Source organism: Python bivittatus, unplaced genomic scaffold (genome assembly GCF_059951505.1).
Source record: "Python bivittatus isolate LINGU-HERP-01145 unplaced genomic scaffold, Pbiv_v1 ctg000180_np1212, whole genome shotgun sequence".
In the NCBI taxonomy this organism is placed as follows: Eukaryota; Metazoa; Chordata; class Lepidosauria; order Squamata; family Pythonidae; genus Python; species Python bivittatus.
Window position 1 is genome coordinate 765,077 of NW_028277047.1, and position 27,267 is coordinate 792,343.

General features: G+C 57.3%; 3 protein-coding genes across 4 annotated transcripts; 1 reads left to right on the plus strand and 2 right to left on the minus strand.

Moving 5' to 3' along the window:
- Nucleotides 1-485: 485 nt before the first annotated feature.
- On the minus strand, nt 486-17,607 carry ZNF687 (zinc finger protein 687). Of its 2 annotated transcripts, none has more exons than XM_088137118.1 (10): nt 17,385-17,607; nt 10,232-10,329; nt 6,991-9,305; nt 6,116-6,294; nt 5,345-5,521; nt 5,015-5,177; nt 4,202-4,531; nt 3,769-3,881; nt 3,581-3,686; nt 486-2,764 (listed from the first exon to the last, which is right to left on the minus strand). In XM_088137118.1, the coding sequence occupies exons 3-10, from the start codon at nt 9,283-9,285 to the stop codon at nt 2,291-2,293; spliced, it is 3,837 nt and encodes a 1,278-aa protein (XP_087993244.1). In that variant the 5' UTR covers nt 9,286-9,305; nt 10,232-10,329; nt 17,385-17,607; the 3' UTR covers nt 486-2,290. The 2 variants fall into 2 exon arrangements, with proteins under 2 accessions (XP_087993244.1, XP_087993243.1); XM_088137117.1 differs by having other exon boundaries at nt 3,545-3,686; nt 17,385-17,605.
- A 2,191-nt stretch (nt 17,608-19,798) lies between these two features.
- Nucleotides 19,799-22,203, plus strand: LOC148216343 (uncharacterized). Its single transcript, XM_088137516.1, has 6 exons — nt 19,799-20,102; nt 20,200-20,349; nt 20,879-20,998; nt 21,371-21,481; nt 21,714-21,831; nt 21,998-22,203. The coding sequence occupies exons 1-6, from the start codon at nt 20,037-20,039 to the stop codon at nt 22,030-22,032; spliced, it is 600 nt and encodes a 199-aa protein (XP_087993642.1). The 5' UTR covers nt 19,799-20,036; the 3' UTR covers nt 22,033-22,203.
- Nucleotides 22,204-22,927: 724 nt separating this feature from the next.
- PSMD4 (proteasome 26S subunit ubiquitin receptor, non-ATPase 4) lies at nt 22,928-26,720 on the minus strand. The gene is made up of 10 exons (XM_088137120.1): nt 26,561-26,720; nt 26,100-26,240; nt 25,790-25,904; nt 25,141-25,227; nt 24,899-24,967; nt 24,589-24,804; nt 24,256-24,364; nt 23,820-23,951; nt 23,663-23,730; nt 22,928-23,277 (listed from the first exon to the last, which is right to left on the minus strand). The coding sequence occupies exons 1-10, from the start codon at nt 26,584-26,586 to the stop codon at nt 23,110-23,112; spliced, it is 1,131 nt and encodes a 376-aa protein (XP_087993246.1). The 5' UTR covers nt 26,587-26,720; the 3' UTR covers nt 22,928-23,109.
- Between the last annotated feature and the right edge of the window lie 547 nt (nt 26,721-27,267).

Here is a 27,267-nt window from a genome sequence, read left to right on the forward strand (position 1 = left end):
AAAGCAGGCCGGCTTAGCGTGATGCGCAAGTGGAATTACTGGCCGAAATCCGTCTCCTCCTGCTGTTAGAGCAGAGGGTCTGTAACTTCAAAGGTGCAAAGGAGCCCCGACCAAGCTCAGGTTGCGCGCCACGGAGACCCCCATGTTTGGCCTCTGGAAAATGGGAGCCGCAACCTTGAGCAAACGCGCCAGAGAGTAAAAGCCGCCGAGAGAGCCTTTGCAGGCTGTGTTTGCGGGAGAGGAAAATTCATCGAAGGAAGGCCTGGAGGATTCGAGACCACCAGCCTCTGGCCTGCCAGAGCTGCTAAGAATTCCCACGGAACCGAGATAACTATTTTGCACAATCCCCACCCCAGTAGTACTAAGACAAGCACCAAATTAACATGGACATCCTAAACAAATGATGATGAAAACCTAATTTTAACCCATCGCCCGCCCCCGCCCCCCTTTTTTGCCAAGCAGGAAAGGGTCTTTCTCCCCAGATGCTCCTTCTGGAAATAAGAAGTTACCACAGTCACCGAACCTGTTTGCTTTCGTTCGCTCGTTTCTTTTAAGTATATGTTACAAGATTTGTTTAAAGGACACGCGCTCGGTTAGTTTGCATTAGTGACAACTCAAAAACAAAACGAAACCCCAGAACTAAAATAAACACAAATCAAAAGAGACCCCCCCCAAAAGAAATACCTTAAGACGAAAACCAAAGTCATTTTCTCCATTCGGCACGATTCAAAGGGGAGGGGAGGGGGGTAAAGCACATGGAGGCCTAAAGCACGGAAATGCGCCTTTTTGAACCCGCAGCGGCTACCTAAACTCTTCCAATAAAAAAGGTGCCCGGTCCGACCGGCTGCCGCCCAGACGGGCTTGGAGTTTGACCGTTTTCCAGGGGGCTGAGCTGGGCGTGGTCGGGTGGGAACGTGGCTTCGGATTTTGCTTAAACAGTCGAGGAAAGCTCGGGGCGGGAAGGTGGGGGGCAAGGACGGTGCTGGGAATCGGGGTTTCGGTGGGAAAAGAGATGGGGGAGATCAGACTCCAAAAATCACTGTGGCAGACAAACACGTGATTACCCAGCCGATCCCTGCTGGAACATCAAGGATCCGACAAAGGGGAGCATAGGGACGGGGGGGGGCGTTGAAGAGCAGTACATAAGCCATCCATGAAAACGCCCTCCTGAGTCGGCTTGGCTACCTGCCCGTTGGGAGAGAAAGACCCCCCCCATTTAGAGGAACCAATTTCCGCCTGCTGCCCCCCACCCCACCGGGGTGTAGACGCGTCACACGAACTGGCCAAATTGTATTTGACAAGCAACGCCACGTCGTGGAGAACGTGCAGATTAGTCAGGGTGTGGCCTCGACTAACCGGGTTTGTTCTAAGCACCGGATGCTCTTGAGGTATTTTGGACTCCAGCAAAGACGAGGGGACAGAGATGAGCAGAGGGGAAGTCCCGAATACCGGGAGGGCACCAAGCTGAGGAGAAGTGGGGGCCAGGCACAGACCTCCAAACCCCGTGCCCTGGGACGGTCTGGGAAGGTAAAAACTTTTGGCTCGCTTTCGTTAGCCTTCGCCGTCGGTCGGCGGAGGGAACGCAAATCCACTTCTTCTGGGACACAAATGAATCAAGCCATGATTTGGGGTAGGAGACGGCCCCCTTGCCCTAGGAGCCACCCTTTCCAGACAGAGGGGGGAACCACCCAAAGTTTGAGAAGCGTGAAATAGCAAAAGAAAGACGGGAAGAGCCAGAATTCCTCTTGGGGGAAAACCTCTCAGAGCCTTCAAGCAGCCTTGGGGCAGGAAAGGAGGATCGGAGGGGGGACAGCCGAAGAACAGACGCCACCCGCCTTTCACGCCAGGGCGGTTTTTGCAAAACACACGTCCTCTTGACACATCGGGCTCCAACACCCGTGACATCCAGGCAGCACAGATGACGAGAGCTGACGTCCGGCCCCTCGGCGGGACACCCCCACGTGGAGACAGCCGACGCCCTGGGATCGCTTCTGGGTGCGGGGCGCGTGGAGGGGAGTGGATTTAATGCTTCTACTCTCTCTGCTACTTAAGCCCTACAACCTTTTACCGCAAGAGGTTTAAAAAAAGAGCGCGAGACCCCCAGCTCCACCCCAAAGTCGCCTGCCGAGGGAGGCTCCGACTCCAAGAAGCAGCCACCGAAAGCCCTTCTAGGATGACAAATGAGGCCCCTTCCCCAGCCCCAATCCCAGCACCTCGCACTCAACCCTCGGAAGAAGCCACGCGGGGGACGCCCCTCCAGTCGTGGCCCCGGGGCCCGCTCTGGGCCCAGCTAGTTCTCGGCCCCTACGGTCTGTCGGGCTTTGATGAAGGCCATGCCGTGGGTGCGGAAGTGAGTCTTGAGGTTGAGCTGGGTGTCGAAGCCTTTGCCGCAGACGGTGCAGGAGAGGTTCCCTTCGGCGGCCGAGGGGGAGCCTTCCTCGGGGCCCCCCCGGGGGACACCGGCCTCCCCCTCCCCTGTCCCTCGCTTCTTCTTGTGGGTGATGAAGCGGTGACGGTTCAGGGAGACCTGAGAGGTGAAGCAGAGTCCGCACTCGTGACACTGGTGGGCGCTCTCGCCTGTCCTGTGCCGCGGGATGTGCTCCTGGAAATCGGCCGCCGTGGGGGCAATGTAGCCGCACTTGCGGCAGTGGTACAGGGACCTCCGGTTGCCTTTGGGGGTCTTGGAGGGTGGGGTGGTGCTGTCCGGCTCTTCGCTGCATGAGTCCCCTTCGTCAGAGGAGAGCTTGCGTTTCCGGCTGGAGACCTGCAGCGCAACAGAAGGGGAGGGAAGCGAGAGCACCTGAGTTCGCAGCTGGCGGGCTCAAGGGCCCCCCGACCCTGCCAGCACCAAGAGACAAGTCACAAGGGGACAGCAAGCTTCTACCTCTTTCGCAGGATTGGAACGGAACCGGGAAACGCAACAGAGGTGCTAAGTCCAAAGGAACCAAATTCTACTTGGGTATAATCTCCCTAGCCGTGTCCCCAAAGCCTTCCTGCCTGACCTTCCCTCTGCCTCCCCCATTGCAGACCATTCCCTGAATCGGAGCGCTGGCCACCTTTGCTAGGGTACAGGTGACTTTGCAAATTTGCTTCCACTTTAACTCAGTATACTGTGAATCTCAGATTGGCCCCAAGACAAGATTCTCATCCTCACGGAGAGAAAAAATACAGATCTCTTTGTTCCTGCTGTTATCCCTCAGTGCCAGGTGTTGGACCTGAACACGGAACAAGACTGAACCTCCTCCTGAACCAAACCCTTTTTAATGGACTCGTTTGTCTAAATGAATCCCACTAAATTTATTAATTCAAACCCAAAATAGTGTTTTAATCTCGTTTGGGTTTAGCCACGTCAGAATTTGCTGTTCCTCTCGACGAACAGTGTGGTTAAACTGCCCAGAGAACGGTGAAAGGCCTGGCCTTTGGGGGGAAAGCAGGAGAGAAGTCGTGCCGTCAGCCGACCAACCGAGCGGAGCGCACGATCCCTTGCGGCAGAGATCCAGGTCTCTCAGACAGGGGAGGGGTCAGCCCCATGCAGCCCCTGTACCTGTGAGTTCCTGGAGCCCAAGCGGGTGGCGAGTACCTCCTGGCTCCGGTTGGCGTCGGTCACCTTGATCCCGTGCCGCACCTGGATATGCTTCTCCAGGATGAGACGGCTGCTGAAAGTCCGTTTGCCTTCGGTGCAGTACCTGGAAGGGCGGAGAGGGTGAGAGGCTGGAGCCCCAGAGCCCCCTCGGCCCTTCCCAAACAGCCAGAGGGCCGGGGACCTACCTGCAAGGGTAGACACGCTTGATGCCCTCATGATTCACCCGGATGTGCCTCCGCAGGCTGGGGGCGGAGCAGAAGGACCGTTCGCACAGGTGACACGGGAATTTCTTCACGCACTGGGGGGACAGAAGCTGGTGGCGTGAGGGAGCCTTCCCAGAGCCCTTCCTTCCAGGAAGAACGCAGGCTCCTGGGAACGACCCCCCCCACAACTCTCCCTGGCTGGGTTCACACGACCCGCGGGGCTGGCCCTGTGAGCGGGCTCACGTACCACCCAAGCTTGCTTAGAAGCTGCTGGACTTTTGCCCTTTGCAAGCCGGGGAGAACCTGCCAGCGAAGCTGGAACGCCAGCCGTGGAGACGCCTGGAGAGAGATGCTGCCCCAGGCCGCTTCCACCTGCTCTATCCGGGACGAGGGTCTCCCCCGTTCCCATCCTCACCTTCCCGTGGATCTTCTTCATGTGCACCACATACTCGTCTCGCTCCGGAAACCACGAGTGGCAGATCCCACAGGTCCAGCCATTGCTCCGGGACCTCCTGCCCAGCTCCGTCTTGCGCTGAAACCGGCCCCGCTTGCTCTTGCGCAGCTCGGGGGAGCTGGGGGGGTCGTCTTCCGAGGAGGAGGAGGAGGACGACGACGATTCGGAGGCCTTGGAGGCGGGAGGCGGGGGCTCCTCCTCGGCCGGCCCCTGCTTGGGGGTAATTGGGGCCGCGGCGGGGGCCAGCTTCTTTGCAGGCTCCTCCTTGGGCTTCTGCTGCTGGTGGCTGTTCTGAGGGCCAGGAGGAGGGAAGAGGCAGGTGGTCAGGCTGGGCCCAGCTGCCCTGCCCTGCCCTCCAGCGGGGTTCCTTCCCAGCTTCTGGCCAGTTCCCGTCCAAACATGCAGAGCTGATCACTGAATGGACTGTCCAAGTTGCTTTTAGGGCCAGAGGGGGCCACTTTCAAGTGGGGAGGAGGAAAGAAGCAAGCCCCCCAAAACTTTGTTTACTTGGGGAAGACGCTTCTAAATTTAAGAGAGCTCCCTTAAGAAAGAGAGTCTGAGACAAGCTCAGCGGCTCCTGTGATGCTGTTCTCGGTTCATCTGAGATGAAGCTCCCGTGACGCTAGATGGCGAACCTGCCTGAGATGTTTTCAGGGGCAGCCCCAGAGGAAAGATTCAAGGGAACAACCTGATTTGAAACGGGGGGGGGGGGACACGAAGCAGGTAAATACAGGAGCTGCGCACCCCCCTTCCCAGGGCAGGTCTCCTGCTCACCTTCAGGTGCTCCAGCATCGTCCGCTTCTGGGCGAAGAGCAGAGGGCAGCCGGGACACTTGAACACGCTCACCCTCTGGTTGAGCAGATGCTGGTCGAAGTGAGAGGAGAGCAGAGGCTTGTGGGTGAAGACCGTGTCACACATGGCGCATTTGTAGATCATTCTGAGGAGCAGACAGACAGGGGTGTAAGAGAGGGTGGCTGCGGAAGAACCAGAGGGACTCTCGCGGCTGGTGGGTGCAGCTGCCGTGCCCGTTGGCACCCCTCTGCCCTTCCTGGGCTGAGCCAGGACAGGCAGAGAGACGTAACAGCGGCTGGCCCGGCCTCTTACTTGGACTGCTGGTTGCTAAAGCCCGGGTGCTGGGTGTAGATGTGCGCGTGGGCGCTGGGGGCCGACTTGAACGCCATGGGGCAGATGGGACATTTGTGGAACACTTCACAGTGCGACGTCTGGATGTGGGACTTGATGGAGTTCACACCTCCAAACACGACAGAGCAGCTCGGGCACCTGGGAGGAGAGTAGAGCAGGGCAAGGAGGGGTTTCAGGACAGGCTTCCCCCACGCAGCCGCTTCTGCAGCAGGGAGATCCGCTGCCCCTTGCCTCACACACACACAAACACAGCTCTGTGGCCTTTGCTGGAGGGCTGGAGAGAGCTGGGGCAGAAGGTGGGGGAGGGGACGCAGCCCCCAAGTCGCTCCCTTTCCCCTGGCAAAGAGGGGCCTTGATAAAAGCTGGCAAAGGAGAAAGCCCCCGCTTGGCTTTCACCTCCTTCCCTTGAAAAGCAAGGCGAAAAAATGACAGGCTGTCCACAGAAGGGGTGTGTGAGTGGACGGACCGAGTAATTGCTCGGCCCTTGCCTCCCTGCAGACTGTTCCAGAGGGAGGAAGAGGGCCCAACGTCCAGCCTGGATCGAAACACACAACGGGCAGCTCTTTAAGCGCTGTAAGTGGACGCTGAGAGAGTCTGCGGATCGAGCCACAAGGGCTGAGTCCACACCGTTTGCCAGGCCCCAAAGGAAAAGTCACAGAGAGAAGAATTCCGCACCGTTCGACTGCCGTCCGACACCACCGGGGCAGGCGGCGAGGCCCCACCCAACCCTACCTGTAGCCGATCCTACGGGAGAAATGGAGGCAGGCGTCCTTCAGGTGTGCGTCGAAGTTGGCCAGGAGGAAGTTCCCCCCGCACTCAGGGCAGACGTGGGGCGGCCGGCTCTTGTGCATGCGCTGGTGGGCGCTGAAGCTGCAGCGGTTAGCCATGATCATCGGACAGCTGTTGCACACCTTGGGGGAAGCAGAGAGGGAGGTGCAAACACAGGGGGTTCCTTCATTAATGGGAAAGAAGATCTCCGTGGACCAGCAGAGCGAGCCCTGCCCTGGGTTTGGGTTGCCCACCTTCGTTCTGCTTCCCTGGAAGGGCTTTACCCCCACGTGGAATCCTGTGCCCTGGTGTGAACTGCCTCCTTGGCAGGTTGCAAAAGGAAGAAGTTCAGCTCTAGATTGTCTCCTGATATGGGACCTTTCAACGTACAGGTCGTCCTTGTTTAGCAACCACAACTGGGACTGGCAACTCGGTCGTTAAGTGAAGTGGCCGCTAAGTAAAACTGCAACTGTGTTTATGATCTGACTTCAGCTTTCCTTTGCTTTACAGACCTGAGAAGGTTGTAAATGCAAGGATTGGTTGCAAAGTTACTTCTTCATCACTGTTGTAACTGCGAACAGTCACTAAACAAGGCAGTCGCTCAGCAAGGACTACCTGTACAAGATCTTCCCAAAGTGAGATTTCCACCACCCGATACCCCTGCAAAAACAGGCTTAGAGCTAGGGGTTGGCAACCTGGTACCCTCCAGGGGAGCTGGACTTCAACTCCCGTCAGTCCCCTCTGGTACGTCAAAAGGACGGTGGGCGCTGAGGTCCCAACCAACCAGGGCACCCCAGCCACACAGCCTACCTTGCCCTCTCCCCCTTCTGGGCATTTACCGTGGAGGTCGCACTTCCGGTCTGTTGAAAGTGAGCTGCCAGGCCCGCTTTGTCCTTGCACTGCTCTTTGCACTCCAGGCACTGGCAAGAGTTGGTGGCTGGCTGTTCGGCACTGCCGTTCAAAGGCAGGACCGGCAGCTCCTGGGCGGCGGCCCCATTGGCCACCCCCGAATCAGGCGTGATGCCGGCAGGGGAGGCCGTCTTGCTGGCGTTCAAGGAGGCCATGGAGACCAGCGGGGCGATGTCCGGCTGGCCGATCATCTGGTCGAGGGCGATGGGCCGCATGACCAGGTGGGAGCACTGCATGACCAGCCCCTTGTCCTTGTGCTCCCGGGCGTGGAGGAGGAGGCTGCACTTGTTGAAGAAGACCAGCCGCTTGGCGCAGTGGTTGCAGGTCACCTCCACCCGCAGGCTGCGGCGGTCGTAGTGCCGCGCCAGGCTCTTCTCCAGCGCGAAGGCGTCGCCGCACTCCAGGCAGCGGTAGCCGAGCGGCGGGAGGGTCAGGCTGGCCTCGGCGGGAGGGAGCAGGTTTGGCTTGTAGGTGGGCAGCAGGTTCTTGCTGTTGAGGATCTTGTTGAAGGCCTCCACCAGGCTGGACTGGCTGCGGGAGATAACCGTGCCGGCGACGGGCGGCGAGGATTTCTGGGGCTGCATCACCACCACCGTGGTGCCGTTGACCTTCTGGCTGGCGGGGGTGGGGACTGCCTGGGCCGCCCCCCCGCTCCTGACCTTGGTGACCTTGGGGAGGGCCTGGGGCACCAAGCTGATGATGTTCTTGGTCAAAGCCTTGCTGGGCAGCACCACCGCTTTCTGCTGGGCCACGCTGGCAGCCATGAGCATGGCGCTGCTGGCGTTCTGGATGGTGGAGACCGGCAGCACCGTCCCCTTGATCTTGGTCCCGTCCCCCAGCTGCACGCTGACCACTTTGGGGCCTTCCACCACCTTCACCGGGCTGGCGGCCACGGCCTTCAGGCCAGGGTTCTCTGGAGCCGCCTCCTCTTTCTGGGGGACGGCAGGGACCAGCGCCTCCTCCGCCACTGGGGTCTCTGGCCCGCTGTGTTCCAAAGACAGCTTGGCGGCTCCGGCCTCAGAGTCGGACGAGACCCTCGTCACTGTCCGGGTGATGCTTCCAGATGACGTCTTAATGGTCTTGATCCTCACCTTGAGGGGTCGTGAAGAACTGGATGAGGGGGAACCGGTGCTCTGGTCCTCGTGGTCCTCCTCCCCCTCCCCCTCCTCCTCCTCTTCTCCCCCACTTGAAGGAACTGGCGGGCACTGCACTGGCTTTTCCACCGGCTCTTCCTTCAGGGCTCCGTCGCCAGCGTGCTTTGGGGAGGCCAAGGGCCCCGGGCTTACACCTTTTTGTGGGGAGCTTTGGAAAAGGTGATCCTGAGGGCTGGAGAGCGCGTTCTTGATGTCAGGAATGCCGCTCAGCTCGCCCGCGAGGTTTGCATCTGAGCCCGGCCAGGGGACTCTGGGGGACGTCTCCGCGGAGTAGCAGGACGAAGCAGACTTCGGATGCCTCAGCGGGCTGGACTCCTGGCAAGGCATCTCGCAGTCAACCTCCTGCTTGATCACGGGAGGAGCTGGGATGGCGGCAGGAGCAGGAGGAGGAGGAGGAGGAGGAGGAGGAGGAGGAGCAGGAGGAGGAGGAGTTAAAGAGAGGCCAATTCCACCAGCTGGACAGGCTTCGAAAGACGGAGGGAAGGCCGGAGGTGGTGGTGGCCCAAGGCTCTCTCGAACGGGTTCGGGGCAGTCCAAAGCTGAGGCAGAAGACAAGATGGGCGTTGGGGAGATGGCTGGCCCTGAGAGGCCCTGCTCTTTCACCTTGCACCCCCGTGGCTGGTCGATGAGGTCTGTCTCGCCCTCCTTGTGAGGCTCAGGGCTGAAGGGAGAAAAGATATCCAGGCTCTTCGACGCCTTCTCTTTCAGGGCCCAACACTCCCCATTCGCGGGGGCTACGGCTTCCGCGGAGGAGACCGGGGAGGCGCGAGGCACCTCGGGAGCCACAAAACCGTTCTGCAACAAGCGGGAGCCCATCGGGTGGCCGTCCTTGAGGCGCCCGTCCGCAGGCTCCAGCTGCTCGGGGCAGACCGTGTTCTTCACGATGACGCTGACGGTGGTGATGTCTGCATGCGGAAGGATGTGCTCCGGGGCGGCCGCCTCGATGGGGACGGGCCTGATGTGAGTCTCTGCCTCCTCGTGGCCAGAATGGATGGCCTCGCTGGTGTCGATATCAGGGATGTCAAAGGCCGCCAAGAGGTCGTCAAAATCTGGGGTCTTCATGTCCCCCATGGCGAGGAGTTGGGAAGGCTCTGGAACACGAGGGAAAGAACCAAAAAAAAGGGGGAAAAAGCCACTTTGCCACAGGAATAAGCAGCAGCTGCCCACACAATCAATGCCCGCCCCCCCCACTCCGTCATCCGTAGCAGCTCCCGGATGAGGCGGAAGCCGGGAGGAACTGAGTGTCAGCTTTTCGCAGAAGCCGCACACAAAGTTGGAAGCAGAGAAGCAAAGCGCCCGGCTTGCCGTTCTCCTCTGAGGAGGAATATTTTCTCATCAGGGACCCCTATGCCCAGACGGGACTTTTCTGACCGATCAAAAAAGCCCCGTCTTTTTGGCCATCAGATTGGTACGGGTTCTGAGCGGCCCTACAGAGTCATTCTGCGGGACGATCCGTCCCAGCCTGGCCCCTTCACCAACCTTCCCGGGGTGCCCCAACCTGCACTAGAGGATGCGAACACGCTTTAGTGGCGGACAGTTGGTGGAGAACTTCCAACCCGCCTCTTTTTCTCTGCTTACGGAGCAAGCTTTCGTGCTGGCTTTTCCAGCTGGGTGTTGGGGGGGGGGGTCTGCTTTACAGCCAGAAGTCCAGAATGCTGGTCTCTGAGTCCAGCCCCTCCTGAAGAGAGAAATCTTTCCCAGAGTCACTTCTGGGTGAAGCCAGTGGAAGCAACACCACTTTGCAACAAAAGCAGTGGGGTCTGAATGCACGCCAGCTGCTGTTCAGTCTTTCTGGGAGACGTGCAAACCATATATTCAAGAGCCCCACACTGGCCCTGAGCGGCCTGTGCTGGACGTTGCTCAGAGTAGGACATCCAGCCTTCCAGCCCTGCTCTTTGGGGCCTGGGCACGGTCGCTGAAAGGACAGGAGGAGATCAGGCACACCACGACACCTGCTCTGGGCTGCTGATTCTTTGCAGAGAGAGAGACTGATCAGATTTTTGTGCCTTGCTCTTACATTCAGGTTTCTCCCGGGGGAATAGCTGCACATTCACCCAGGCGTGGCTTCAGCATCCAAAGATCTTGGACTGTTCTCTGGGCTCTGCTCCAAGCTTTCTATGAGGAAAAAGCGAGAAATTAGTACAGTATGATGTTTATCCATTTTTTTATATATATATATATATATATATATATATATATATATATATAAAAAATAAGCTTTCCCGAGATGGGCAGCAAACATTTTAAAAGCACACATGTGCACGTGTATTTAGAAAACAAACAAGAGCAAAGCAGCTGCCACACAGCAAAAATAACCAACAAACAATTTTTATGCCAGGTACATAAAACGTGGACACCAGGAGTTCGCCTTGCGCGGGCTTATTCTGGAGACCCTCGGCTGAATCCCCACCACGCTGATTCCATTTCTCCACGCCACTTTGATCCTGGACTTTTGCTACCTTCAAACGCAGAAAGAAAACCCCACAACTGTGGGTCGAGAGAAGCGGCAATAGCTATGAAAGAACGCCATCGTGCTGGGGGTCTCAGGCAGGGGACCTACGATTAGAGCAGCCCCTCCCCTGCTGGACGGAAGCCCTGGCGCTGGCTGGCCGGCCCCTGCCACAGGCCACCGAGGGTCCCCAGCGTATGGAAAGACGTCACTCAGCTAAGGTGACAGGAAGGCAACTTTCCAAGGGCAACCTGTGCGTTTCTACTTGGAGGAGAGGAAGACATGCAAGGGACAGCCCTTATCCTAGTAACAGCTGCAGAAGGAAACATTGCCGACCGCCCCCATAAGCCGCAGCCCATGGTAAAAGGAATGGCTGGAAAGGCAAAGCAAAGCCAAGATGGGGAAAGTGTGTTCTGCTGGGGTAAACTGTACATCCTGCCCCAGCAGGCCGGTTAACAAACGAAGGGAGCCAAAACCCTCTTTCCCCACAATGAAATGCTGCAGAAAACCTCCCCCAAGCCGGGGGGGGGGGGGGCAAGGCTCTTTTTCTCCTTCCGAGGATATGCCCATGCTGACTGCTGCATTTTGCTGTGGCTTGTTCCACCAACCCCCCCCCCCCGCAAATCATTCAGAGGGCTGAGGAGAGAAAGCCTGGGGGGGGGAGCTTCTTCACTTCCCATCTTGAGAGGTTTCCTTCCCCTGGTACAGCCGTTTTCCTTCGGAAGGAGCAGAGGAGGAGCTGGGGGGAGAATTAGGGAGGCCCAACCCGAGGTGAAGACGTGTTTCTCTTCGCCACGCCAGGCCCCTGTGGGCACGACTCCCTCGACAAGGCCCCGGCCTGACCAGACTCAGGCATCTCAGAGGCCAATGCGGACGGTCAGGTTGCCACTGGCAGCACGAACCAACAGGGAGAGAAATCCCGCCGGACAAAAGACAGGGAGGGAACTGCAGCTGAAGAGGCCTCCTTCGGCCCCTGCTCCCATGTCGCCTCCTCTTCTCTCACCTCGCGGTGACTCCGATGCCAGCACGCCGAAGCCAAGGCTGGCGTACAAGGAGCAGTCAGCTGCAACCACTGTTCCTCCAGGTTAAAGTCATCTTAACCAGGCTGCAGGTCAAAAGCACGCGCACATGCACGCACACACGCACTGCCGTCACCTGCAGGTCTGGTGGCCGCTGGATGCTGGGGGTGGGATAAAGACTTGGGGCTAAAAACGGTTGCTCTTTTCTCTCCCAAGAAATAAAGGGATCAGGAGGTGCTCCCAAGGAATACAGTTCCTGTTTCAGATGCCACGAGGGTGCCGCAAAATTTCAGCTTGGGTATTTCCAGAGTTCGGGCAGGCAGCCATGCGCTAAATTACAGCTCTGCAAACATACCTGGGGAGGCCTTTCCAAGCCAAAACAGACATCCTGGAGTGACCCACACCTCTGTGGCTTTGATCTGGGATGGTACTTATTCTTCACCAATGTAAGTCAAATTTATGAGTTCAGCGTATAAATTTATAGGCTGCCAATTCTTAACAACTCCGGGCAGTGCCCAGGTTCCTATCATTTTTATTTCCAGGCTAAAGTGAGCCCACTGTCTGGGGATGAGAGGAACGGCCTTCCAATCCACCTGGAGGGCACCACCACGGGCAGGCTGCGTGCCCGCCTGATATGCCCTGCAGCCAGATTGCAAAAGTCACCTCGTTTCCTACCAAAGGCTTGTCGGGGAGCAGGGGAGAAGCAAGGAAAGCCGTGACCGGAAAGTCTGCCATTTCTCCCCAGCCATGTAGTGAGATGGGAACTTGCAGAATCACACCACTAACCTGATGAGGAAGCTCTCTAGAGGAATGGAGACCAGGAACCAGGGCAGGAGTGGAGGAGGCAGGCAGAGGAGCCGAGGAGGAGGAGGAGGAGGAGGGTGGCTGAGGGCCTCGGGCTCCTGCCAGGCCAACAAGCCAGGTGCTGCCCGAGGAGAGAGGCTGGCGCAGCCGCTCTGCCCGGCCTCTCAGCGCCAGCTCTTGGCGGGGACAGCTGCGGTGGGAGGAATGGGGAGGGAAGCGACGGAAGAAAACAAGCACCCAGCTCTCAAGGGGCCGAGCCAGGGAGGGGAAGGCAGGCTACCTTTCCTGCAGCTCCGCTCCTCTCTAGGCCCAGGCGTGCCAGCCACGTTCGGCAATTACGCTTCCCCCTCCCCAAAGGCGCCCTGCTCTCACCACTGGGTAACTTAGAAACCAAGAGGTGGGGACAGCACAGCCCCCCCGCCCCGTTCAGGGCACAGGGTGGAGTGCAGGAAAGGCCCAACCGGCTCCTGGTGAGAGATAAAATAAGGTCTGGCTGGCAACCCATTTTGCAGGAAGGGAGGCCCATTGCCAGCCCCACCGGGGTGAGGAAAATGCTCCACCATGCCAACAGGCTGGAGGAAAGGCCTGGGGATGGCTGGGCCCTTCATTTACCCCCCTCATCTTTGCCTTGGGGTGTGGGTAAGGTCTAGCAGATGAATGCAAGGACCTCTCAGAGGGAGAGGAAGATCTGGCCCAGGCCCAGGGCTGGGGAGTGAAGCTTCTGCTCCAGGAAAGGTTAGATAAACGCATGCCAACCTACTGCCACCCCGGCAGAGCTGCTTAGGAGCAGACAAACACACACCTCAGGCTTTCTCTCCCTGGCAGCAATGCAGTATTGGCTCCTCCTGCCAGCAGATTCATCCAAAGTTTCAGGCAACAGAAAGCCGAATTACTTATTTGCCGTGGCAGCCACTGGCCAGTGTAAGGTTTGGGCCTGATTCCAGGACACCCTGCAAGAAACGAGCGTGGCATCTTACCGGAAAAAAGGAAACGCTGGCAGTTGCCTTTTTTTTTTTAGCAAGAGCAGCTGAGACAGGGATCCCTTCACCCAAAGGGCTGAAAATCTCTGCGTGCTATATTTGGAATGAAGTGAGAGACAGGTCCGGCGACCATTTGTGTATAATACTGTGGTTGTTTTGCCTGGTACGGAACGACTAGAAACAAACATTTTCAATGTTTTTCAAGCAACTCCAGCAGTCGCCTGCCTGACCCCCATTATGGTTCGTCCAGCTTCTCCAAGGCACCTCTATTTTAGGAATATTCAGAAATAGCACAGGCACAACTTCAGTCTAAAAACCGATTTGTCCACACACCAAGTTATTCCACGGCTTGGTTTTTTCTAGCCCTGCTCGATACTTTATTTTTTCTGAAGTAATTTTACACGCACAGGAACAGCTGGTAACCACCCAGGATGGACTAAACCTAGACACTCTAGCCTTTCCCACTGCTGGGAGGGCTAGAGAGGAAAACGCCCTGCGATCCCTCGTAATCCCTGCACGTCAGTCCCAAACAGACCGGTTTCCTAGATCCGGAAGCCAAAGATTCACACCAAGATATACAAATATCTTCCTCTTCCAAAACCAGAAGCAACTCTCCTGCTCAGAACTGTTTAGCTAGGCCCAGCCAAACAGCACAGGAGGAAGAGCTCCCTTGGTTTAAAGGAATACTCAAAGCCAGGAACTCTCCTGACCTCTCAAACCTTGAGGGATGGACTTCCCCTCGGAAAGATTTAAATTTAAATCAAGTCATTGTTAGACTAAATGTGCGAGAAGGGCACCAAATGGATGGGCAGGGGTTTCGATACAGAATAATTAGCTGCCCTGCTATCGGAGGCAGATAATGGAAGAGAGGGCCGCTGGCTCTGAGCAAAAGCCTGGCTCTCTTGCTATTTTGCTCTGGGGCCAGCGTATTGCACACAGCCCCCCCACCCCTCCGGTTCCAAGAATGAGAAAACGTTTTGGACCCGTGTGATGGAAGATTAAGCTGCAACGTCTTTGGGGTTGGGGGTCTGCCACACTGGGATGCTGAAATCACTCGGGGGACAGCCAAGGTGTCAGAAAGATATTTCTGGCCCATGGTCAGAATCAACGTTGACTTGGCGTCGGGGTGCACAATACTATCGGGTCCTATTCGCCTGCATCCCACCCGAAGAGAACGGAGGAACCCTTCCGCCACGTTTATGCCCTTATTAAGCCAGACGCCACGTGTTGGGGAAGGATGGAAAATTAACTGACAGGACGAACAGCAAGGGCAGAAGCTGGGAAAAGAATCTGCAAACCCAGAAGCCCACCTGCTAAGAGGCTGATCAGATGTTAACTGAGATGCTATTTCACAGCCAGAGGGATCTTGGAAAGCCTGCTTCCGTTTCGTTAGCGCCCCGGACTAAGCTGTACATGTTTATCCCCCCCTCCCTCTCCCTTACGGCCCCCCTTCACCCTGCATCTACACTGACATACATTTGGGGCAGAGACCAAAAAAAACCCACGATGCACAGCAGCGACATCCAGCAGGGCCTCCCGAAAGTTGCAGCTGGAATGTGCCGCTACCTTTGAAGAGACTTCATCCTTGCACTGCTGGGCATGTACAAACTCTTGCCCCTTCTCCACCCTCCAAAGCAGAGGCAGATCACCCACTTCCCAGCTTGCCCAAATCAGACCTCCTTTTCTCCAGCATGGGGCTCAAAACCCACACTCCGCACAGGTTGGGCTAGAAGCCCCTTTTCATTTCCTTCATCAAGAGTTTACTCTTCCAGATTAAAGCCCAGGGCAGCTGCCCACCCCAACCTAGCCAAGTCTGGCAAGAGATTAAATTCCAGTCCATTTAAGAGAATTAAGACTAGACCATCTGCTAACTTAAAACACTAAGCAGGGAAGCAAAAAAAGAGTCCTCAGACCAACTCACGACAGGGGGAGGGGAGGTTAATTTTAATGAAAATACAATACCGATGGGCTTGGTAGGAGCCGGAAGCATAACAAACCAATTGCAGGAACAGCACTGGCAGCAGAATGAGGTCTGTGAGCCCACAAAGCACATTATCCCCAGGCACAAAGGGAGATGGCCACTTCTGAATAGCACCAAGTGATTTAAGTCTTTCCTGGATGGCACCAATTCAAATGCAAGCAACAGTAGGAAAAGCAGCATTAAGAAATAGACAGTGGTATGCCTGGAATTCGAAAGTAACATCTCAGCAAAAACACTTAACTTTCCGACAAGGCTACCTCGGGTACTGGCCCTGTCCATCACCCCACCCCATTCCGCCCCTCCCCGAAAGGCTTTTTGATGGGACTCAATACCTGGCATCTGATTCACAGCACCCCCTTCAGAGCACACCTCGCTTCAGAAACCAAGGCCCCAAGAACAAGTGGCTCTCTTAGCAGGAACCCTCTGGAAAAGCATAATAAAGGGGCTTGGGGTTCTTTTTGTTATACTAATGGACCGGTAACACAAGGTAACACAAATAGAGGGTTGGCTACTTCTGCAGCCCATAGATTTCTCAAGGATTAGAGGGACCCGATGTGAAAGTCCAAAGGAGGGGGGGAGGAAAAATCAATAAAGATCTTTACGCCTTCCTCCCCTAACAATTCGGCTTTTCTGTTTTGACCAAATCCACACAGTGTTGGCATTTATTTACTTATGGCAGAGATCCCCAAATTCTGCAAAGCCTGGTAGGACAGCACAAGTTTTGTCTGCTGGAGGGAGGGAGAGGAAAGAAGTTGCACAGGACTTGGGAGGAAAGCAGAAAACCAAGAACAAAGCCACTTAGACGTTAATTCCGTCCATCGCCAGCAGGCACCAAAAACGCAGCTGCTCAAAACTCCAACTTGGGGAGAGGGGCCTTCGCCTCCCCACCTCTCTGCCCTTCCCCAGGTTTCGCTGGGAGCCCCAGCGTAGGCCCTGCCGTGCCCCACGGAGAGAACGGGCGCTCCCTCGGCGACTTAGGTCCCGCAGACATGACCACGCACCGCCGAAAGGAAACGGGTAAGTAAACGCGACATTTCCAGACGCGCCTACGACGCCTTCATCTCCCGCACTCCGCCGTTTGGCGAATTTCAGAAAAGCCACCGCGGGCAGGGCAGGGCAGGGCAGGGCAGGGCTGGCCGCGCTCGCAGGGCGGACGGGGCTGGCGGCATCGGCTGCGCTGGGCGGCCGCTGTAGCATCTGGACAGGTGAGGCGGAGGTGCGCTGGGAGGGGCTCGCCGGGCCCCGCAGCTCTCCCTGCAGCGCGGCCGGGAGCTCCCTTCGTCCCCTTCCCGGCCGTGCCCCTTTGCAGGGCTGGGCCCCCCAGGCCTGCCCCGCCATGGCAAACCGCCCACCCCCCTTTTGCACCCGCGCTGCCTTGAGAGGACCCCTAAAGGCGCTGGGGGCCCCTTGCAGCCCCAGAGAGGAGCCTTCGCCCCCAGGCAGCCATTCTCGGGGCGGGCATTTCTTTCACGCCTTTGGGGCTGGACGGGAGGGGGGCCGGTTTGGAACCCCCCCCTTTTTAAAAAAAGGCCCAGATGGGGGGAGTTTTAATGGGCCTTTTTGCCTCTGAATGTAATTCTCGTTCCCCTCCCCCGGGAGTGAAGACCACAAATCCCATCCGCCGCAGACCGGGGAGGAGGATGGGGTTTGAAGTCCAGGGGCGACGGGGAGGGGAGGGGACGGGAGATGGGATTTGTAGTCCTCCCCGAAGGTTATGGGGCTCGCAGGTTAGCCCCCAGACGCCGCGGGGCGGGGGCTCCCGCTGACCCTGCGCTGGCTTGCGGGGGGCGGGGGGCAGCGGAAGAAGACCCCTCCCAGGCCCACGCGGCTGCCCCTGCCCTCCCCGCGGCGAGGCCTCGGGGGGGAGGGGAGGGGAGGGGAGGGGAGGAGAGACCCCCGGAGCCCCTCCGCCCCGGGGCGGCCCCGCGGCCTCCTACCTGCGCGGCCCCGGCCCCTTCAGCGGCGCGGCGTGGGGGCGCGGCGGTCGGCGCGGCGCCTCTCTCCGCTGCTCTGAGGGCCTCCGCCTCCTCGGCCGCTTCCTGCTTCGGCCCCCCCCCGCGCGCTCGCGACTCGGCATTGGAGCGCTCGCCCGCCACTCCACGGGGCTCCGCCGCTCGCCGTTGGCCGGGAGGGACGTCTGTCAAGGGCGGGAGCACGCGCTCCGGATGGCCATAGGGTCAAGGGGCCGTCGCTACAGAGGGACGAGCCACCCTCTTCGACCTCGCTGCTCATTGGAGACGCGGAGGCAGAGGGGGCGGGGCTGTTCCGGTCGCCTTCTTTATCTATTGGTTGTGCGGCCTGCCTCTCGAGGCTCGGCACGCCTCATCCGCTGGCTGGGGAGATCGTTTTGTGCGACCCAGCTGGGGAAATTCAGGCAGCAAGGAGATCTCCCCCCTCTTCTGTTCTATTGGCTAAGAGTGCCATAATTGCCCAGGGGTTTCTCGTAACGATTGGCTGTCGCGAACGTCACTCAGGCTGACACCGAACGTCGCATTTCAATTGGCGGAAACCCGCCGAAGGCGGGACTCATTAAATTGGCTCATTGCCTGAGAACACAGAAACTGCAGCAGGTGTAACGAACCGCCTATTGGTGTTCGACCATGGAGAGGCTGGGCTATTTATCGTGTTCCCGTCATTCTATTGGGTACTATTCCTGCCACTCAAATGAATTGCCCGCCCTCTCGCCCTTTTATTTTTCTATTAGCGAAGCAACACAGGAAGGCGGTCGATCAGACCAACGACTCCACCCTCCAGTGAATCGACCTATTGAAACTGTGGCATCTCGGTAGCAATTGGTGAAGGCGAACGTCCGTCATCAGAACAGCCCTCAAAGGTGGAAAACATGAAAAACACCAACTCGCAAGGCATGGTGGGAGGCCAGCGGCAAAGACAGCCGCGCAAAGGCGTCTGGGGGAAAATGACTCAGGCTCCTGAACAGAGCCCAACCAGAGGGGAGCGCAAGGGATTGTGGGTGACAATGGCCAACCTGCCCTTCTGGCTAGGAAAAAAATGTGTTTTTTTTAAAACATGAAACTGATTTCTGTTTAAATCCAAGCCAGAAGGACATTTAAAAATTGCCCGGGAGGAGGGAGACCCTGTTCAAAAGGCTCCCTTCCTTTTCACTCCAAGCCATGATTTATTGCACAAGCCAGCATGCAAAGCCCTATCCAAGCCAGTGTTGCTCTGCCTGACCGACCTTGCAGGGGTGTTGCTAGGATAAGACAGAAGATGAGGAGAAGCCAGTGAACAAAACTTTGCAGCAGGTGGCCTTTGCGCCTTGCACAACAACCCTGCAAGGCGGATTTGCCCGTGTGGACTCGAATGGAGGGGAGGCTGGTGCCTCAGCCCCGGCAGGAGAGCAAGACCCGCGTTTCCCTGAGGCGTCTTTGTTTCTCCACCTGCCTTGGGGCCGAGCCAGATCTCGATCCCCCCGGCCCTGCCCGCCGTGCCGGCCCAGCTTCTCGGGAACAATCTTCCTTTTGTGCTGCCCTGGAGCCGGGGCCGCTGCGTGCCCCCTCCCCAAGGCCTGGGCTTGGAAGCCTTCCGAGGGCGCCGTGACGGGGCGCTTTTCCCCGCATGGAGGGGGCCCAGCTGGGGCGAGCGGACGGACCAGAGCGCCTCTCTCAAAAGCGCCTTGTTTCCTCCGAGATATCAGGTGGTGGAACCTGAGCAAAACGACTGAAAACGGAGACGGGCCTGGCTGCCGAGCCAAGCGCTCTTCTCGGGTCCCGAAACAAAGGCCGCGCTATCATTTCGCCTCGAGTTACCCGCTTTTCTTGCAGATGAAGCAGGAGAGACCAAATGGGGCAAAGCCTCCTGTGGATGGCTTTGTTTTGGCTGGGGCTTGCTCTTCGAGCTCCCCTGAGCTATTTGAACCTGTAGATTCTCCTCTTTTTCTTTCTTTCTTTCTTTCTTTCTTTCTTTCTTTCTTTCTTTCTTTCTTTCTTTCTTTCTTTCTTTCTTTCCTTTCTTTCTTTCTTTCTTTCCTTTCTTTCTTTCTTTCTTTCTTTCTTTCTTTCTTCTATGAAAAATAAACACCTTATTAAATGGACATTGGATCGCAAAGGATGACACAGCAATGAGCTGACCTGCATCTTCCCTTGTTTTTCTGCTACTCGCTTATGGATCTTGGCCAACTGTGACCGAAATAACAAAGACTTTCTGGAGTGTCAGAAGAGAGAAATCAATAGTCCTTACCTCCAAGAAACCTGAACTCAACTCTAGTAACTTTCTTTAGAGCCAGGCTCACGTCTCCCCAAAAGAGAGAGAGTATCCCAAGACATTGGCAGAGTATCTTTGCTTTGTCTCGAATGAAGGGGCTTTCTTCCCTGGGAGGGAAATACCTGTTTTCTAATCCTGCCTCATGACCTTCCAACTGACTGGGTGTCAGGGAGGCAGCACAGGAGGATTCTAGCCCAGAGGATGTGGCCGACGATGCAGAGCTGGGAAATTTATAGAGAGGCGCATTGTTTGACTCGGCACCCGGCCAGGTGGGTAAGGACTTTTACAAGTCGAGCGCTATAAAAGAGGCAACGGAGCTCTCCTTGCCGTTGGGTGCTGTGCTTCCATCCCGAACCCATCAACAGGACATGGCAAATGAAGAGAAACACCCTGAGTCCTGGCCAGGAGGACTGTACCTGAAGACCCCTCCCTACGTAAGTGGTGGGTTCGAGGCACGCTGGATCCTTGTGGCTATTGATTTCAGGTGCTATGTCTGTTCTCTCTCTCTGAACTTCTCAATTTGTTTTACAGACCCTCCACTCTGGCCTGGAGCTATCAGAGACCCCTGCAATGTCGAACCACAAGCTGGTGGTCATGACAGTGGGCGCCCTCTCTGCTCTTACCGTCAGCATCGTTGGGGTCCTCTTGGCGATGTTCCTTGGGCGAACCGCTTGTGTCCAGGTACTGAAAGGGAGGCGGCAGCAGGACTGACTGAGGATGTCTCTGAGTGCTGCTGTTGTGGCCAGAAAAATAGGGTGCTAATTAAGAAGGGGCAGGAGCAGAGCACAGAAAACCCTCAGGTTTAAGTTTCTGAGCTTGCCAGGTTAAAAGAGGGAGGTTGCACCAAGCATCTGGCCCTGGACAAGGCAGCTGGAGCCAATGCGATCCTGAAGCGTGATAACTGAAGTCAAAACAGCACATTCTGTAGCAGCGTTATGAACAAGGAGCAGGATAAACACCCCAATGGGTGTAGGGGTACTGCTTCCCGCACACCCAATGTTGGATTTGTAAGACCGACTCAACCTAAACAGGTAGTAATGTCAGTGCCCCTGAAAAAGAAAGAAAAGAAAAAGTAGTAAGGCATTATTGGGAATGAGAACCCACAGATAGGGTTGTGCTTTTCGCTGTTCTGCTGGAGAAATCAAGGCAGCGTTGAACACCCCAATCTGACTGTCTCTCTACCTTCTTTTTTTGACCTCCCTGCTCATAGAGGGGCGCCTTCAGCTACCTGCCTCAAGTTAATGTCCAGAACGAAGCATCCTTGCTTCTGGCTCTCAGTGAACTCGACGGGCAGGGTCTGTCTCCCGGCATTACCTGCGATTTGAGAAACGTGAGTCACGGCATCGGCTGCGTGGCTGGAGCTTGGGAGGGGGTGAATGGGGTAGTCACACCTTTTCCCTCTTCTGGCCTAGCCTCGTTAATTTATCCAAAGTGCATTGGAATTACTGAAGGATGTTCTTCTCCCCCTGTAATCCTCCTGCTGCTATAAAAAAGTGTCCTCCCACAGCTGGGCAAATGGACTAGATTTAATTGAAGAGCGGTGGGGTGTATTGTCTGGACCCCGTTCTGCCAAGTGGGATTAACGATGCCACTAAAAATGAGGTGGGAGAGGAAGAAGAGGTGTCTAGTTTTGGATTACGGGGAGCAGAGATTACCTGTGGTGAATGCCAACCCCGTTGTCTTTGGGCTGTTTTCCCTCCAGCACCTGATGGTGTACCACGGACAACCGGAAGGGTGTGTGACCCGCAAAATGGAGCCATCCGAATTGCTGCCTTCGTGCCAAGAACTGGAACGCTTTTTCCAAGCTGTCCTGGTAACTCTGCTGCTTCGGGGGCACGGGGAGGGGGCAGGGATGCTACTCCCATTGCAGAGAGCAGACGTTCCAGCCCTGCGTAAAATGCTCCACCCGCACGGCTGGGTTTGTCGCTCTTTCTCCACCCCCTGCCCCCTCGTCTTCATAAGGAGAGAGGGGGGTGCAAAGGGAAAGAGGAAAGGGGGGGACCCAAAGCCATGTTTGCTCGACTCGGTTCCAAATGCTCTTGCAGAAAAACGTCACACTGGGAATCACCACGGAGGTACAGATGATGGGAACCGGGGCCCTAGGCGGCCTGGTCACTTTGCTGTGCAGCAACAAGCCGACATACCTGGTTGGAAGCTCGGCATGTAAGTTGTATGGAGAGGCCAGGCTGTGCAAAACTAGCCGTCCTCCCTGCATCCCGGACGGGGGCACGCAATGCTCTTCCCCACCCAAAACACGCCTCCCCTCCCCTCCCCTCCCCACTCGAACAAAGTCAGGCCCTTCCTTCTTTTCAACCCTTTTTTTCAGCAGCTTCTCCGAGGCATTCAGTGACCAGACCTGCTTAGGAAATGGACCCCCTTATTCCTTCCATCAAAATCTTCCCCTGCCACGGAAGAGGCAACAAGATGATCACATGGATGGCTGAGTCTACCACGGAAAGGGGGCAAGCCACCAAGATGGACCACCTTGTTCCTTGCCTTTAAAATGGCTGAATTTGTAGCAATTAAAAAAGAACAACGTGGAAGTGTTTTCTCTCGAAAGCAGCCTGTCTGTAGAATCCCTGAAAAAGGGCAGAACGTGGTTCAGTTAAGAAAAACTCTGTATTTCAAAGCAAAGCGTTTCCAACTTTGAGAACACTTGGGAAGTCTGTCCATAGCCACCGATCTTTAAATACTCTGCTAAAAACAGGAGTCAGTTCACCTGACTGGCAAAGCCAGGGGAGGAGAGAGAAAAAGGGTTATGCAGAAGGTTGTCTCTGATTTAACAAAATTATTAATAGGCTTAAACGTTTTTGAACTGCAGTTCACTTCATCAGATGCAGTTCCAGGCAGCTTCTGATATTTGGCTACCATCAGCTAACACGGTTGTCCTCTGGCAAGATCGAGTACATCCGGAACAAGCAGAGAGTTATAGTAGCTGGGGTAATTGGTGCAGCATTTTACAATCAATAGCAAGTAATGGTTGGAGGAGAGGGTCATGCTTGAGAGCTCCCTGGGAGCATCTAACAGACAAGGGTCCAGAAAGGGGTTGCAATAATGCCTGGAGAGAATTAGATCTGGAAAGGGGCTGAGGAGCTGGGGATTCTCCAGCTTTAGAGGAAAGAAAGTTCAGTTTCTCGCCTCCGTCAGTCACAGAGGCAGATCAGCTCCCTGCAAGCTTTACCCAACTTCCACTGCTTGATTTTAACCCAATCACGATGCTTTGGGAGCCCGCTTTAAAAAAAAACACACCGAGTGCAGAGAAAATTTAAGGGTTTTATTAACTGTTCAACCAGAAGCAAAATGAGAAAAGGACCCCACCCCCCAACAACCCCACATCCTGCAGACAGACAGCCCCTGAAAGATTATGGCAACCGACCACTATCGGGCCAGACAGCCCGGGAGGTACACGGGCACAAGGACAGGGAGGGGCTCAGCCCCCCCTCACTTCTTGTCTTCCTCCTTCTTGTCCTTGTTCTCCTTGGAGGCCTGGGAGGCCAGAGAGCCCATAGCGTTGCGGATGGCCTCGTTGTTGGGGTCGACCCCCGGCAGGTTTTCTAGAACGCTCTGCAGGAACTCGGGGTCCTGCATGACATCGTAGTCGTCTTCTTCCTGAGGGAGGGAGACCGGGGCCGTGCATCACAGCAAGCCGTGACTGGGTTAATCTGGGATTAGGGAATAAACCACAGGGGAGCCCCTCCACCATCTGAGCCAGGAGTCCTGTGAAAGCTGCGAGGGCAGGAGAGGAGGTCAGGCCCAGGAGCCCTCTGCACCACTGCCATCCTAGGCTCCTTGGCCCCTTTTAAAAATCAAAAATTGTCTAGAGAGCGTCCCCAAAGCTGCAACCACGACCCTAAATAAAACATGGAATGTGGGCCAGGGGAGATCCTTTCTCATGAGGAAGCCCTGAGAATCTCTTGAGCATTCGTCCTCTGGATCTGGCCCTGCCTTCAGGGCTGCCCCGTTCAAGCCCAGCTCGGTGCCCCCAGACTCAAACCTTGGCAGGTTCTGACGTGTCCATATCAGCCGAGCTCTCCCCCTCCGCCGACTCGCCTTGTCCAAACTCTGGGGACGGAAAAGAGACGGTGGCAGTGGGAGTCCCCTGGTCGAGGTTTCCATCCCTGGAAACGGCCCAGCCTGGCCCCCCCACTCACCGGCCCCCTGAAGAGACATCTGCATGGCGTAGGCGATCTGCTCCTCTTCGGTCATGGTGCTGAGGTCAGGCAGGCCAGCTCGGCCAAATTCTTGCTGCCCAATGGTCATTTTCAGCAGAGCATCATCTGAATCTGGGATACGGGAAAGGAAGGGGTGAGTTATTGTTTGTGGGTGGTCTTCGATGCTGTGCTGAGCAAGGGTTGGACTTCCATTTCTACGAAAGGGACTGGCTGGCAGTACGCAAATGCGTAGCCACCTTCCCTTATTTTCACAGATGTTTTTGAGACTAGTTCAGTTGAAGAGAGCTCTCTTGAACACACGCAAACGCAGAAATTCCATTCTTTCTTTTTTAGAAATGAGGAAAACAGGGAATAAGGGCCTCGGTGGGCTCCAAAGAGAAAAATGTCACCCTCCCCCTGCCAGTTCTTTGCTTACCATCCCCACCAGTGGCTGGAATACCAGCCTCGGCAGCCGATGCGGCGGCTGCCCTCCGTGCTTCTTCCTCCTGCCTCTGTCGCTGCTCTTCCATCGACACTCGGAGAGCCTGTGGGGGGGCAGAGGGACACATCAGTGACCACCCAGCATCCACAGCCCCTTCCCCAACACAACCACCCCTAGATGGCAAGACGTTTTGGAATCCATTTACCAGAATTCCGTAGACAGTCACAGCTAGCTCGGGGACTCTGGGAATTTCAAACCAACCCACTGCGAGGTTGGAGAAAGCCGATTTCCAGAGCCCTAGGGGTGCTCCCAGCCTCCATGCCTTACCAGTGCCAGCTCTGGGTCAGCGCTGGGATCCACGCCGAACTCGAAGTCGCTTGCTCCCAGGCCCAGCATGGCTCCTCCCTCCCCAGCCAAGATCGGGGAGCTGATGAGGGCGTCGGCCAAGCTTGGCCCAGGAGGCACAGTCACCAGGTGGGAGCCGGTGCCATCTTTGCCGTTCAAGGTGTTGATGAAAGCTGTCAGCTTGTCCGTGTTGGCCTCCTACCAGAGCGGGAAGGAAACGGGGAAAGTCAGGGAGGTCGCCGCAAAACTCGCTACGAGCCTGATTCTGCAAAGCGAGCCTGGCGCCCCTCACCTCTTCTCCAAAGTTGATGATGTCCACGTTCACCTTCTCCTTCTTCAGCCGCTTGGCCAGTTTCACAAGCTGTAAACAAAGGACCCATTTTGAAATGCAGGGCCATCAGGCCCCTTCACTGGACGGGCACCTGGGGCAACCTGAACCAAGGCAACCCGAAACAGCAAGAGGTTACGGGGACAGCGGCTCCGTCTTGAAAAAAGGCCAGAAATGCCATTTCTGGCAACTCTTGCGTCACTCACGTCTTTCTCATTGTCTTCCACGGGGCTCCCAACGAAGGCAATGATGCGCATTTTGTGGTTCTTCCCTTGGCGGTGCTTCAAAGCCAACTGAAATGGAAGAACAGCGTTGGGGAGGGGCTGCGGCCCCTTCCACTTGCCCCTCTTTCTGTCCGGCTCTTTGCTTTGCCCTTGGCCTGGGAGTCAGCTTGTGCCCGCTGCATCACTGTCCCGAGAGGGAACTGGGGGAAGGCCTGTGCCCGGGAAGGTGAGCAGGAGGCCCAGGAGAAGCCAGAATCAGCAGGCCAGACCCTCTCGGCAAACTGTTGTCCGAGAGAAATACCTTCTGCTGAGCTCAGAACCTGGGGCTCCTGAGAGCTTTCCCCTCCTGGACCCCAACAGGTCCCTATCTTTTATTTACTGACGACGCCATCCAGTTCCAAACGACCACCTGGCATCTGTCTGAATACATAGGCAGATAGAACCACGCAGGCAACCCAGACCTCTGGAGCTTTACCCAAAGCTTTTAAGCCTCTCTATCTGACGAGTCGAGAGCTCAAGTCTCTCAGCCAAGGCAAGAAGCGGCGGGGATGGCAGCCCCGTGGCCAACCGCGCCCGGGATGACTCGGTCCAGATGGCGGCCCGGGAGATCCCGGGGGAAGAGCCGGCTTACGTGAGCCACTCGGATCCCAGTGCAGAACGTGATCCTCCCTCTGGGCTGCACCGAATGCAGCTTGGACAGGATGCGGCCCGTGTCCGGAGTCAGGGTGGTCAGCACCTCGCAGTTGCTGGAACGAAAACGGACCGGCTTCACAACGCATCCGTGGGGGGGGCGGTCTGGGACAGGAAAGCCCACGCCGGGCAAACCACAAAGCCAGCATCGTGCTGTTCCCTCCGCGGCCGAGGACGGGTTCATGCAGTGCCGGGAAGGCCCCGGTGAGAGCCCGGGACCGAGTCCGGGGTGCCCGGGGGGCAGGACCTACTTGGCCAGCGTGATGAGCCCGACGTTGTTCTCCGGGTTGCTGCGCGTCTTCGAGTGGCAGACGATGTTGACGGCGTCCTGCTGCGCCTGCAGGCGGGTGGGGAGGAAGTCCCCGTTCCGCATGTACTCGCTGTTGTCCACGCTGGGGGGGCAGAGGAGGCATGGCAGTGCCAGTCGGGGCACGGGCACGGCTCGCCCGGCCGGGGGGAGCAGGGCCGAGTGGGGGCTGGCCCCCAGCCCTGGGGAGCCCCCATTCCAGGAGGGCCCCCCCGCGAGCAGCAGGGCGGCAGGGGCAAGAGCAGCCCCGACTGCCCCCCCTCCGGCCGGGCGCCCCAGACCCCGCCGAGGTCCCCTCCCTCCCCGCCATGACTCAGGGAAACGCGGCCCCGGGCCCCGCTCGCCTCCCGCCCGGCCCGCCCGCCCGCCGGCCGTCCCTCCGTCCCTCGCCGCCCCCGCGCTCACCAGACCATCGTGCTCTCCAGCACCATCGCGGCCCCTTCTCGCCCCACCGGCGCCCTCCTGCCTCGGCTTCCTGCCTCTGCCCCCTGCCTGCCGGCGGCCGCCGCGCCACCAATCAGCGGCAGCCTTCTTGGCAGGTCGGCGCGCGGAGCATCCCGGGAGGGGTAGTTCTAGCGCCTGCGCCGACCGCTCGTGGGCGAGCCGCGGACCCCGCTGCGCATGCGTGGGATTCCCTGAACTTTCCCCCCCTGCGCGTGCGCGTTGCGCCCCAGGTTACCTATGTTTATTCTGTGCACGGTGGCACTTACACGTGTATAGTCAAAGCAGCGGCGCCCCCGATTGCCAGACCCCCAAATTTTATCCTCCTTGCTGGCTGGAGCTCACGGGGACTGAAGAGCAAGGGGCGGGGCGGGGCGGGGCGGGGCAAGCCGCTTTGGAGGCACGGGAGGGAAGAACCGTTCGAAGCGAACGAATGAAGCTCGCGCCTTGCGCTGCCTGCGGCGGCGTCCTGCCAATGGAGGGGCGCTCAGCGGGGCTGTTGGCGCGCCTTCGCCCAACCAAGCGGAGCGCCCTCCGGGCGAGCGGAAGGCTTGGGGATCGGCGCCGAGGAGACCCGGCGAGCCGCCGGGGAGCGGGCGCAGTTTCTGGCCGGCGGCGCGGGCGCGAGGCCCCCCGTGTAACGGTCACCTCCCGCGCGCGGCCTCACTGGC

Bases quoted from the DNA above. Each gene is read 5' to 3' on its own strand.
- ZNF687 (XM_088137117.1), bottom strand. From the start codon at position 9,285: ATGGGGGACATGAAGACCCCAGATTTTGACGACCTCTTGGCGGCCTTT. The intron at 6,295-6,990 runs GTAAATGCCCAG...GCTTCCCCCAAG, and splicing joins CCGGAAGTGCGACCTCCACG to GTGTGCAACAGCTGTCCGAT. The intron at 3,882-4,201 runs GTGAGGATGGGA...CTGTCCCCCCAG, and splicing joins TGAAGAAGATCCACGGGAAG to TGCGTGAAGAAATTCCCGTG.
- LOC148216343 (XM_088137516.1), top strand. From the start codon at position 20,037: ATGGCAAATGAAGAGAAACACCCTGAGTCCTGGCCAGGAGGACTGTAC. The intron at 20,350-20,878 runs GTACTGAAAGGG...CCCTGCTCATAG, and splicing joins GGCGAACCGCTTGTGTCCAG to AGGGGCGCCTTCAGCTACCT. The intron at 21,832-21,997 runs GTAAGTTGTATG...TTTTTTCAGCAG, and splicing joins CCTGGTTGGAAGCTCGGCAT to CTTCTCCGAGGCATTCAGTG.
- PSMD4 (XM_088137120.1), bottom strand. From the start codon at position 26,586: ATGGTGCTGGAGAGCACGATGGTCTG. The intron at 24,365-24,588 runs GTAAGGCATGGA...GCCCCCCCACAG, and splicing joins CTGACCCAGAGCTGGCACTG to GCTCTCCGAGTGTCGATGGA. The intron at 23,952-24,255 runs GTAAGCAAAGAA...CCCGTATCCCAG, and splicing joins TCCAGCCACTGGTGGGGATG to ATTCAGATGATGCTCTGCTG.